Source organism: Seriola dumerili, unplaced genomic scaffold (genome assembly GCF_002260705.1).
Source record: "Seriola dumerili isolate Sdu_G_001 unplaced genomic scaffold, Sdu_1.0 BDQW01001092.1, whole genome shotgun sequence".
NCBI lineage: Eukaryota > Metazoa > Chordata > Actinopteri > Carangiformes > Carangidae > Seriola > Seriola dumerili.
In genome coordinates, this window is record NW_019175347.1 from 17,053 (window position 1) to 28,552 (window position 11,500).

An 11,500-nucleotide genomic window follows, 5' to 3' on the forward strand; every position below is an offset into this window, starting at 1 on the left:
TTTATTGCTTTTAGGGCGATATTATACCATGACGTCTTCATACATTGCCATACTATGAAATTTTCTGATGGTTTTATGCTTTATTATACTTTGTAATTTTTTCATGTTTTTTGCCATACTATACTATGTAGTTTTTTTACGTTTTTTGCCATACTATACTATGTCGTTTTTATTGCTTTTAGGGCCTTATTATACCATGACGTCTTCATACCTTGCCATACTATGAAATTTTCTGATGGTTTTATGCTTTATTATACTTTGTCATTTTTTCAATTTTTTTGCCATACTATACTATGTCGTTTTTTCACATTTTTTGCCATACTATACTATGGTGTTTTTATTGCTTCTAGGGCCATATTATACCATGACGTCGTCATACTTTGCCATACTATGAGGTTTTCTGACGGTTTTATGCTTCACTATACTTTGTCAATTTTTCAATTTTTTTGCCATACTATACTATGTCGTTTTTATACGTTTTTTGCCATACTATACTATGGCATTTTTATTGCTTTTAGGGCCTTATTATACCATGACGTCTTCATACCTTGCCATACTATGACATTTTCAGATGGTTTTATGCTTTATTATACTATGTCGTTTTTTCATGTTTTTTGCCATACTATACTATGTCGTTTTTTCACGTTTTTTGCCATACTATACTATGGCATTTTTATTGCTTTTAGGGCCTTATTATACCATGACGTCTACATACTTTGCCATACTATGACATTTTCTGATGATTTTATGCTTTATTCTACTTTGTAATTTTTTCAATTTTTTTGCCATACTATACTATGTCGTTTTTTCACGGTTTTGCCGTACTATACTATGTCCTTTTTTTTTGCTTTTAGGGCCTTACTACACTATGACAACCTCATATTTTACTACACTATGCGGTTTTTTTCAATTTTGACGCTTTTGACAATTTTATGCCTTAATATTCTATGACGTTTTTTTCCATATTATACTATGACGTTTTTATCCATACTATACTATTACGTTTTTTTGACAATTTTATGCCATGCTATACTATTACGTTTTACATTATATGCCTTTGACGTTATATGACTTACTATTCTATGACTTTTTATGCCTTAGGATACCATGACCAATGACATATACATAACATACATATGCATCTGTATATGAAGAGTCATTTTACCATATGTGTCACCTATGAGAGGATATATCATAATAACAAATATACATACTCCGGATATTTGAAGATAATTTATAACATTTACGAAATACTCATAGTAAATCGCAACTTTTGTAAAACAACATTCTACATGTTTGTATATTATTTTCTCAAAAATTTCTTATTAGAATCAAAATCAGAATTAAATTTATTTGTCACTACCATAATATACACTTCAACATACATGGAAGTGAAATACAATATATTATAACAATAGAAATCAGGGTGCAGTTCACATTTAAAAACAACAAAAGACACGTAATACACAGGACACAAAACAAGTGTGGCATAAAAAAATAAAAAAAACATGAAAAGAGAGCAGCATTAAGTTAAGTGGACACCTAGAGTGCTGGTGCATGTTATGTGCATGTCACATGGTCACATGGTGTTGGGGGCAGGGATGGGGGGCAGCATTTTCAGGGAGTTCATAGTTCTCATGGCTTGTGGATAAAAGCTATTGCATAGTCTTATGGACCTTGCACGGATGCTCTGGAGCCTCCTTCCAGATGGCAAGAGTGCAAAGAGGTGTTGGGAGTGGTGGTAGGGGTCAGACAGTTTGTCAGTGGCCTTCCTGTGTAGATGTTTGGCACTGAGGGGAGAGAAGACACCTGAGATCTTCTCTTCCACTCACATTATTCTTTGCAGGGACTTCAGTTCCTGTACCAGATGGTGATGCTGTGTGTCAGGATGCTTTCGATGGTTCAGTGTTCATGATGGATGAGGGGGAATTTGCTTTTTTTGTGTGTTGCAGGAAGTAGAGGCACTGCTGGGCTTTTTTGGTGAGGGCTGTGGTGTTGATTGACCAGGTCAGGTCATCAGCGATGTGCACCCCAAGAACTTAGTACTGCTGACTTTTTCTACAACAGTGCCGTTGATGGTCAGTGGGGCGTGCACGCTGCGATCTTTCCTGAAGTCGACTACCATCTCCTCTGTCTTCTCCACATTCGAGGAGAGGTTGTTGTTGCTGTAACACTGCTGTACCAAATAAGAAACCAAAACAAAACAAAGGCAAAATAAATCAAATTTTGCATTACATAATAAATTTCAAAAATTATTTGATTTCCCAAAAAAAGACGACAAAAAACCCAACAAAATAAAATTTTCTTGACACAATCACAACCAGCCTTCTACATCAATAAACCTTTCCCATCTTTCTGTGTTTGTTAAAATCATCCTTAGTTTTTGCAATATATCCTTCAAAAATAACTTTTAATAAACATTCTAAATTGATTAATATTCAAGGAAGCCACATCACCAGCATTGAAAATAAATGTTTACCAAACAAAATAATCAAATTAATAACAATTATTTTTCTGTGTAACATCACTTAACATAACTGAGAAGAAGTCCAGTGGAAAACACAGCTTCATTGCATTGCACATCTTTTGAACTTCCCTCCAAAAGGCTGACAAATGACATTACCAAAACAAATATACTGCTGACTCCGATTCAGTAAAACAAAAACAACACTCATCTGTCTCACCAATACCCCAAATCTTAATCATTTTCTTTGTGGGCAAAAAATTGCTAGTTATTTTTAATAGAAAGAATCTCATAACTGTGTCTACTATTGTTTTATATATTAACTTTACTAGGACAGTATAGGACAGTCAAAAGTATCCTCTGATTTTTTTATAGGTGCTATATGGAGTAATAGATGTGGAGGTTAAATGAAATTTATAGATATTTTGATTTACCTTGTTTCCTATTATCCATATTTCTTATAGACGGATGGCATACTAACAACTTAGTTTTCCCATTGTTAATCTTTTGCTTCCAGTATTTTCCTAAAGCAGAAATCACCTGGTTACTGTATATGAATGAGAGGAACATATCTTTCCATACACTTCAATAAACTGGGTATCCCATCTTGCCACACAATGTCATTTATAAACCAAACACCATGATCAAAAATATTTTTCCAAAATATTGATTTCCCTTCAATTAATATTTTTGAATTTTATCATATTATTTGCTGTAGAATGTCATCTCGAGTTTCTGGAGGATGATATTGAAAGCACAGCCAGCACCGAATGGTTACATTGGATGGACACTGGATACATTATCAATCAAATTATTCACGCAATGTATATGAGTTGGTTGAATCTGTTATCTGGTATAATCTGCTTAGAAACAATAGATGAGTGCTCTCCAGTAACCTGCACAAATAGCAATCTTCATTTAAGTATAATTTTTTAACAAAAACTTTCAAGACAATAATATAAAGCCTCCAGATTTAATAGTTTTAACCCACCATGCTCATAATTATTATGAAAAACTCTTCTTATTGGGGTATTCGCCCAGGGCACCATACAAGGTAGAACCGCCACTGGCTGAGTCAATACAATCTTTGCTTCATGCAGAGAACAAGTGTTTTTTACTAAATATGTTACCTGTAATACTGTTAATCTCTAAAGTGATAATGTGGAAAGCACAGGGATGTCATAGTTGGATTGTAGTTAACTAAAGATGTCACTATTTTTATTTGTTTAAGGTTCGGAGGAGTCACCTGAGCCCTTGCCCATACCTACAGTGTTACTGGGCTATGACCGGGAGAGGGATTTCTTGGCGTTGTCTCCTTTGGCGTTACCTTTCTGGGAGAAGTTGTTACTGGAGCCTTATGGGGGGCAGCGGGATGTGGCCTATGTGGTACTGTGCCCTAATAGCCCCTCTCTGCTGGCTGCAGCCCGGGCCTTCTTCCAGGAGCTCAGTGCTGTTTATGAGGTAGGACATTGGATTGTGATTCAGAAGAACAGTACATTGTTACATTTCAACACATATTTGAATGAAGATGGTGAATATTTAATGTGCAATAATAAATGTTTCTAATGAGAGACTGAACAGTTGCCCTGACTGACTCCATTTCCAGACGTGCCGCCTTGGGAAGCACCGTCCTCTGGCCAAGGTGTCCAGGGATGGCCTTGTGCGTGTAGGTGAAGATGTGGAGCCAGAAAAGCTGGAAGAGCTTGATGTGGACCAATGGATGACTGGACCATGGGCTGGACAGCAGCACGCCGACAACCTCAGCAAACTTAAACTGTATGCTTATGCCTGCAAACAACAGCTAGGTGAGAATATCTAATCTAATCTAATCTAATCTAATCTAATCTAATCTAGTTTAATCTAATCTAAGATTCCATTTTTCCTTCCTTCAGGTCCCCAGCTGTCAGCCCTGCCTCTGGACAGCAGTCTTCTGCTTCCTCCCAAAGCCCAGGCCCCTGCAAACAACACATCCTCAGCTCAGCCTGCCTCCTCTGGGCAGACTCAAGCCTGGGCTCCTGATGGAGAACAAGCTCAAGGTACTGTCAGTTCAGCAAACGCTCCAACCCCGACTGGAGCGACCTCAGGCCAGACCGGGGACACAACTCAAGGAGGGACCAGTGAATCAAAGGGGACCTCTAGTGCCACGCCACCAGCTAATACACCAGCAGAAAACCCTGAACTGTAAGACCTGATTATTGGGAGAAGTGATCTAATTTCAAATGTTGTTCTACACATTCGAACCAGTACAACTTATTTCTTCTCCTGCTCTCTTTCAGGACTGCAGAGCAGTCTAGAATTGGCATCCCCACTGTAGGTGACTCAATGGACAGCCATGCCAACCCACCAGCTATTGTTATTTACATAGTGGATGCTTTTCTTAGCTCAAGTGCAGCGAGAAGTGAAGGGGGAGAGGAAGAAGAGGGTGACGAGATAGAGGCAGGTAGCATTTGGCTACTTGGGCTTCTTCGCTGCTACACAGAGATGCTACAGACTTTGCCTGAGATGATGAGACCTGCACTGGTGCTACAGGTACAAAGATACTTTAATTCACACTAGGTAGGATTAAACAGAATTCACTCTCGCTTTTGTGATCATCATCCTGTTTTCTTTCCTTCTGTTGTCTCTATCTTACATAGGTGGTGTCATGCCAGTATCTTCTCCAGCCAGCCAGTGGTGAGAGCCATTTGTACCTGCAGCACCTGCGCTCCATGGCCTTCTCTTGCTACTCCCAGTGCAGGCGTCTGTTGCCCCAGCAAACACACATTAAGTCCCTGACTGGCTTTGGACCAGTGTCGACTGTCAATTCTGTACTAAAGGGTCCAGAGGTGAAAAAAAATTATGTAACTGTAACTTGTAAATTATGGTAATTACTCATGCCTTTGTTAATTTACTTTTTTAACTCTTCAAATCTTAATTTCCTTCTCCAGCATCCAAGCCCACTGCAGATGTATTGTCCCCCGTTCATTCTTGGTCCGACCCGTCCCAAGCAGCCAGAACCAGGAGAGATATGGGCAGAGCTCCCTCCCAAATACAATGTGCTGTATGTAGGATACTGCTTATCACACGACCAGCGCTGGATCCTGGTATCCTGCACTGATCAGCAGGGGGAGCTCCTGGAGACCTGTATTATCAACATTGATGTACCCAACAGGTGAGAAATGGTTGTTTATCACCTGACTTCTGTGCAGAGTTGTCCTTTTTAACTTTCCTACTTTTGTTGTTTCATGGCAAGACATTTTAATTCTCAGAACTCTCCATGTATTTCATTGTTTGTTCACTTCAGAGCGCGACGACCCAAAGTTTCAGCCAGGAAGATGGGACTACAGAAGCTGTGGGAGTGGTGCATTGGCATCATCCAGATGACCTCACTGCCATGGAGGATTGTGATTGGTCGATTAGGCAGACTGGGGCATGGGGAGCTAAAAGGTGAGTGACATCAGTTGAGAAGAAACCAGAGTCGTCTTGTATTAGTTTATAACCACTGTGATCACTTTGTTTCCCCAAGTGCTACACTGTGGAGTATAAATCAGTGAAAGCCAGAAGCCTCCACACTTGTGTGGATATTATGTCTCTCATTTCCCTCATTTGGAAACATCTGTACATACAGTATGTGGTTTGGCTTTTGCATAAGTCAGTCCATCTTTTTTCTCCTCAAGGGATGCTGGGATTCCTGTAGTTTGAAAAAAAGCGTTTGGAGGCTTATCACCCTCCTGTTAGACAAAGCCCTGGCCAGTTCCCTGATATTCACTTGAAGTACATATAGTCCTGGGTATACACAAGAGTAACACATATTAAATACATACTTGTAGCAAAACTTCTTTTAAATTGTTATAAACTTGTTTGAACATTTGGTAAAGAATTTTATCAACAGATCAGATGAACTAGGGAATGATTCACTTAAAGACTTTTCATCTCTCACCCCCTCTCCCTCTAAATGTCTCTGCTTTTATCTCTCTCTCTCTCACACACACATGATCCCCCCCACCCTCTGACTCAACTAGACTGGAGCTCGCTCCTTGGGGAGCATTCCCTCCATTCAATAGGGTGCCAGCTGAGGGAGGCTTGTCGTATGTGTGGGATCTCAGCTGCTGACTCTCCCACGATCCTGAGCGCCTGCCTGGTAGCCATGGAGCCACAGGGCTCCTTTGTGATCATGCCTGGTAAGTATCACGTCCACTTTGTTCGTCATAAATGATGGTTATGCCAGCGGTGGTGTTTATGGTTATAATTATGCTGATATAGTATAGGATATTACAATATACCAGAATTACAGTGAGTAACAGTAGTGTAAATAGACTCCTCACCTGTGCTGTGTTTCTGTACGTGTGTGTCCAGATGCAGTGACCATGGGCTCAGTGTTTGGACGCAGCACTGCTCTGAACCTGCAGACCTCGCAGCTGAACACGCCTCAGGATGCTTCCTGTACACACATCTTAGTCTTCCCTACTTCTGCCACCACACAGCTGGCACCCAGCTCCTACCCTACAGAGGACAATAATGGTAAAGAACAGCAGGATAACAGTCACACTGTAGTTACAAGATTACTCGAGATCCTTGTTTCAAAAAATGGTTTAGATGTACTCTTTTTGTACCAGCAGGGGGCATCTTTGTGCCAAAATATCTCTCCCAACATCACAGTCCCATCACATCACAAATGGCTTGTGAAAAAACTGATGAAGTTCCTGATCTGGCCTACATTGTGCCGTGAACTAAAGATGGGAATATTAATTGTTGGAACATTAATTGTGTTAATGATTAAAATGAGCCTAGACTGGACGGGTGTCATTGTTGATTAGCAAAGTTTAAACTAACTGGGGCTGTTCTCTCTGTGTTTTGTCCCTCAGATGACATGTTTGATCTGCCTTTTCCTGATGAACTGGAGAACGACATTGGCCAGGACATGATGCTGATCAACCTCCACCCTTCCCCCAACACCTCTCCTGTGCCCTCACCTGGCTCTCCGTCTGGGATGGGAATGGGTTCACATTTCCAGCACAACAGGGTGAGTCAGGATCAATGGAAAGAATCATCCTACAGTTGTAGCTAATGACACCCTGTAACAAAGGAACAAAATACCATGTCTTTCCAACCTACATGGGGGAAAAAAAAGCATGCTACTATATTTTCACGTTACCATTTAATCATTGCTTTCAAAGAAGGGGCTGTTCTGCTGCTTTCTAACAAAAGAAAGAAGTAAGATGCAGGGTTTGATCAGACCCAACTCATGATATAAATAACCTATAGACATTTTGCATTTTCACTGCTAATTATACGGGTAGTTTTGTGGAGTTAAAATGCATTCCTCGTCAGGTTCAGATCTGATTTTGTACTTTGAAGCACAGCAGTCTTTAGTGACACTCAGCACTTCATATTATCAAATGAGAATCAGAATTAGTGATTTGCCAAGTAAAATAGATGCAGAGGAATTTGTCTTGGAGGCAAAGGAGAAGAGATGTGTTGACAACCTATATTACACCTCATTTCATACAGTACTGACAAACTGTGGGAACAGCCCCGGCAAAGTATATTGACCTGCAGGGAGAAAATGCAAATGTTCTTTTGCAAAACCCTTTTGGCAGGAAAATTATCACCTTATAAAAGCAGAGGTTCGTTTGTATTTTTCCTCTTCAGATGGGGTTGCTGTAGCTTTACATATAACTGTAAAACTATACTGTACTATACAATACTATATATCCCTTGATCTACAAGGATTGCATACTATAACCTGCTTTCATGAGTTACCATGAACATCACGTGTTCACATTTTCTTGTTTAAAGAAGACAACCCACCCGTGCCAGTGCAGATGTTCAGAATTGAAAGATGCTTGAATGAATAAATGATATAGGCCATGACCCAGGATTTGTGAGGATCACAACAAAGGTTGTAATTGATTGCTGGCCCTGTCCTGTGTGTATATAGAGCCAGGGAGAGCGCTTGCTGTCCAGGGACAATCCACCAGAGGAGCTAAAGCAGCAGCCACTGGCTCTGGGTTACTACGTCTCCACTGCACAAGCAAATGGACTTCCTCACTGGTTCTGGGCCTCCTGCCCGCAGGCTGAGAGCCAGTGTCCACTATTCCTCAAGGTACTCAAAACACTGTGTGTGTGTGTGTGTGTGTGTGTGTGTGTGTGTGTGTGTGTGTGTGTGTGTGTGTGTGTGTGTGTATATGCGTGGGCGACTGACTTTAAAGCTCATTTGATCTGAGAGCAAAACATACAGAGATGATCAAGAATTGATGCAGAAATGCTCTAATTATGTGATTAAATACTAAAGAAGGTCACAGCTGCTCACTATAGCCAAGCATGCTTCAACATTTGACTGTGCCCTTTGCTCCTTCACTTCAGGCGTCTCTCCACCACCACATCTCCATAGCCCAGTCAGATGAGCTGGTGTCAGACAAGACTAAGAGGACCCCTCACCCCTTAGACTCAAAAACCACCTCTGATGTGCTCAGGTAAATACTTAACACATGTTGGCCTTTCAGATTTGTTTATCATCTGCTGTACAGTGCTGGTTAAAGTGGCTACTAAATTATGTGTACAAAACAGAGTATATGTAAGAAGTGTAATAAGTCTGTGGATTATTCAAATAGCTGATATATATATATATATATATATATATATATATATATATGTGTGTGTGTGTGTGTGTTAAATTTAAAATATATGTTCCAAATAAGTAGATGTTTAATTTCCATAAAGTCGAATTATAATTCAAAATACAATTATTTAGCATTTGACTTGTCTTTGAAATGTTTACTACAGACAGGTGTACAGTATGGTATGTGGTAAAGTTATTTGTGTCTAAGTAAAAGTTACAGCTTAAGAATAAAAAATAAATATGTAATTAAAAATTGATTAATTGAGATATTATTAAAATAAAAAAGAACATATTTTCAAGTGCCATTAATTGCTTCAAAATTGTGATTAATTGCCAACAAATACTTTTGCTAAATCAATACTGTGAATGAAAAAAACATGATGGAAAGAGTGGATTAACTGATCAATCTTAAAAATATAAATCATTAGAATATTTTCAAAAAGTCAGAATTTTGTGCAAATTGTCCTTGATAAAACTGTGTATTTTTCAAACACAGGTTTGTATTGGAGCAGTATAACGCCCTCTCCTGGTTGACGTGTACCCCTGCTACCCAAGATCGCCAATCCTGCCTGCCTGTCCACCTGGCTGTACTTATCCAAATGTACAATGCCATCCTGAACATGCTTTAGCTGTGTGAGACTTCAAGGACAACTCTTGGGGACTGATGGTTACCTTCATTTCCTGTGCCTACGCTTCCTCCTTCTGGGCACCAGAGAGCACCAGAACACTTCCGTCGTTTGGGTACACGTGGATTTAATGGTCAAAGAAAGGACAGGGCAAGTCAGACTCTCCCGGGCCTGGAATGTAATGAATAAGAAGAGTGAAATGCTCTGAACAATAACTTTAGTTAACTGCAACACCGTGAAAATCCAGTTTGTACCTTCAAAACTGGCTGTGTGCCAGTTATGGTGCTTTTCGAGGGAGAAACAGATGGATCTATCCAACTATGCCCATTTTACTGACATATCACAATGTTAACTCTCTCCTGATTGAAGCAGCATTATGTCCCACATGGGCCACAACTCTCAGTGGCATTTGAAGCATCAGTGGATGACAGAAGCTCTCTCTGAGTCTCGTTACATCCTCACCTGTGAAAAGGGACATCTGTGCAGGGCCACATAACTCCATACTGTACAACCAGCAAAATGGCATGACAACACAAACCCATGGCTTTGTTACATCAATTAATGTGTTAATGGTGTTTTTAAATTTTTGTACAGAACTGCACTGTTGAGCTTCTTGGGACTTTGAGTCGGTTGATGAAACTTTTACCTTTACTCTGAGAGGGGCAAACGTCCTCATTTACTCCAAAGAGGGAGCATTTGATAATGGCACTTTTTCCTCACCTTCCAAAGTGTTGTAGATAAGAACACAATGGAAAATATTTGACCAATTAAGACAGAAGTGTTGTTTATAATGTAAGACATACATTTGCAAAGAATTGAGACTTATTTTTAATATTTAAAACATAAAAATGAGAAACTTAAACAAGGCCTTTTTTCCCAATTAACTGTTAATTGTCTTGGGAGCTGAAATAAAATTTGTCATTTTAATGCAATTGTAAAGATGCCATATTTATACAAATTATATCATGTCATAGAATTTGATATATATGTATATACATAAATATATATTACCTCTTCCAAGCAGGCACTTAATGATAAGGGTGATGGATTCAACCACCTCTTTAGAAATGGACACAGTATGAACATTTATCACAGAAAATGCATTTGAGTTGGTTTTTTTTTTCTTTTTTTTTTCTTTTTTTTTTTTACAGATACTGAACATTTTAGCTTTTTATTTAAATGTTTAAATTTAAACTAATTGATGCAGGAGATACAGTATACTGTATATTTATAAGGTGTTCCTCTTCTGCTAAAAAACTTGAAATAGGCAATAGAAGACCATGGTATTTGAACATTGCAAGGTAATTAAATATTTAAGAATGATGCTTTATTTCACTGGCTCTCCTAAATGATGTCAAGCGAACCATTAGAAAGGCCTGTCTCTTCAGCTTCACTCAGTCTGCTCTTTGTTAGATTCCTAGCATGTTTGTATATACACTTTTCAGCTGTGTTTTTTGGAATTTTCTTAAAGCTGTACATTTCATGCTGGTTGGTTTACTTTCAAGTGATTCATATCAAAGTATTTTTTTGCTGTGAGCTTTTTTGATATATAGTATACGGCGCAAAACTCATTTAATTACAGCCAAGAGGTGAAATTGCCAAGTAAGTGTACACAAATGTACAGACAAGGGCAAGTTTGCAAAAAAAAATTGTTACATCTCTCATCACTTTGAATATCAAACAGATCCACTTTAGTGGCAGAGATCTGTTACTTTTACACTCTTTTTTAGTAAATTATTAAAACTCTTGAAAATGATGTTGTGTTTGGTTTCCTCTTTTAATCCAGAAGACTGTAAATCTCAGACTGTA

The 11,500-nt window shown here is 38.9% G+C and overlaps 1 protein-coding gene across 1 annotated transcript; it reads left to right on the top strand.

Annotated features, from left to right (window-relative positions):
• Positions 1 to 3,695: 3,695 nt before the first annotated feature.
• Positions 3,696 to 10,837, top strand: LOC111237773 (mediator of RNA polymerase II transcription subunit 13-like; the record flags this gene model as incomplete). Its single annotated transcript, XM_022767000.1, has 13 exons — positions 3,696 to 3,925; positions 4,071 to 4,269; positions 4,357 to 4,645; positions 4,741 to 4,993; positions 5,101 to 5,289; positions 5,392 to 5,615; positions 5,748 to 5,890; positions 6,466 to 6,624; positions 6,800 to 6,964; positions 7,309 to 7,466; positions 8,385 to 8,549; positions 8,810 to 8,919; positions 9,562 to 10,837. Coding segments are annotated over 13 exons (2,417 nt in total), but the record flags the coding sequence as incomplete, so codon positions are not given.
• Between the last annotated feature and the right edge of the window lie 663 nt (positions 10,838 to 11,500).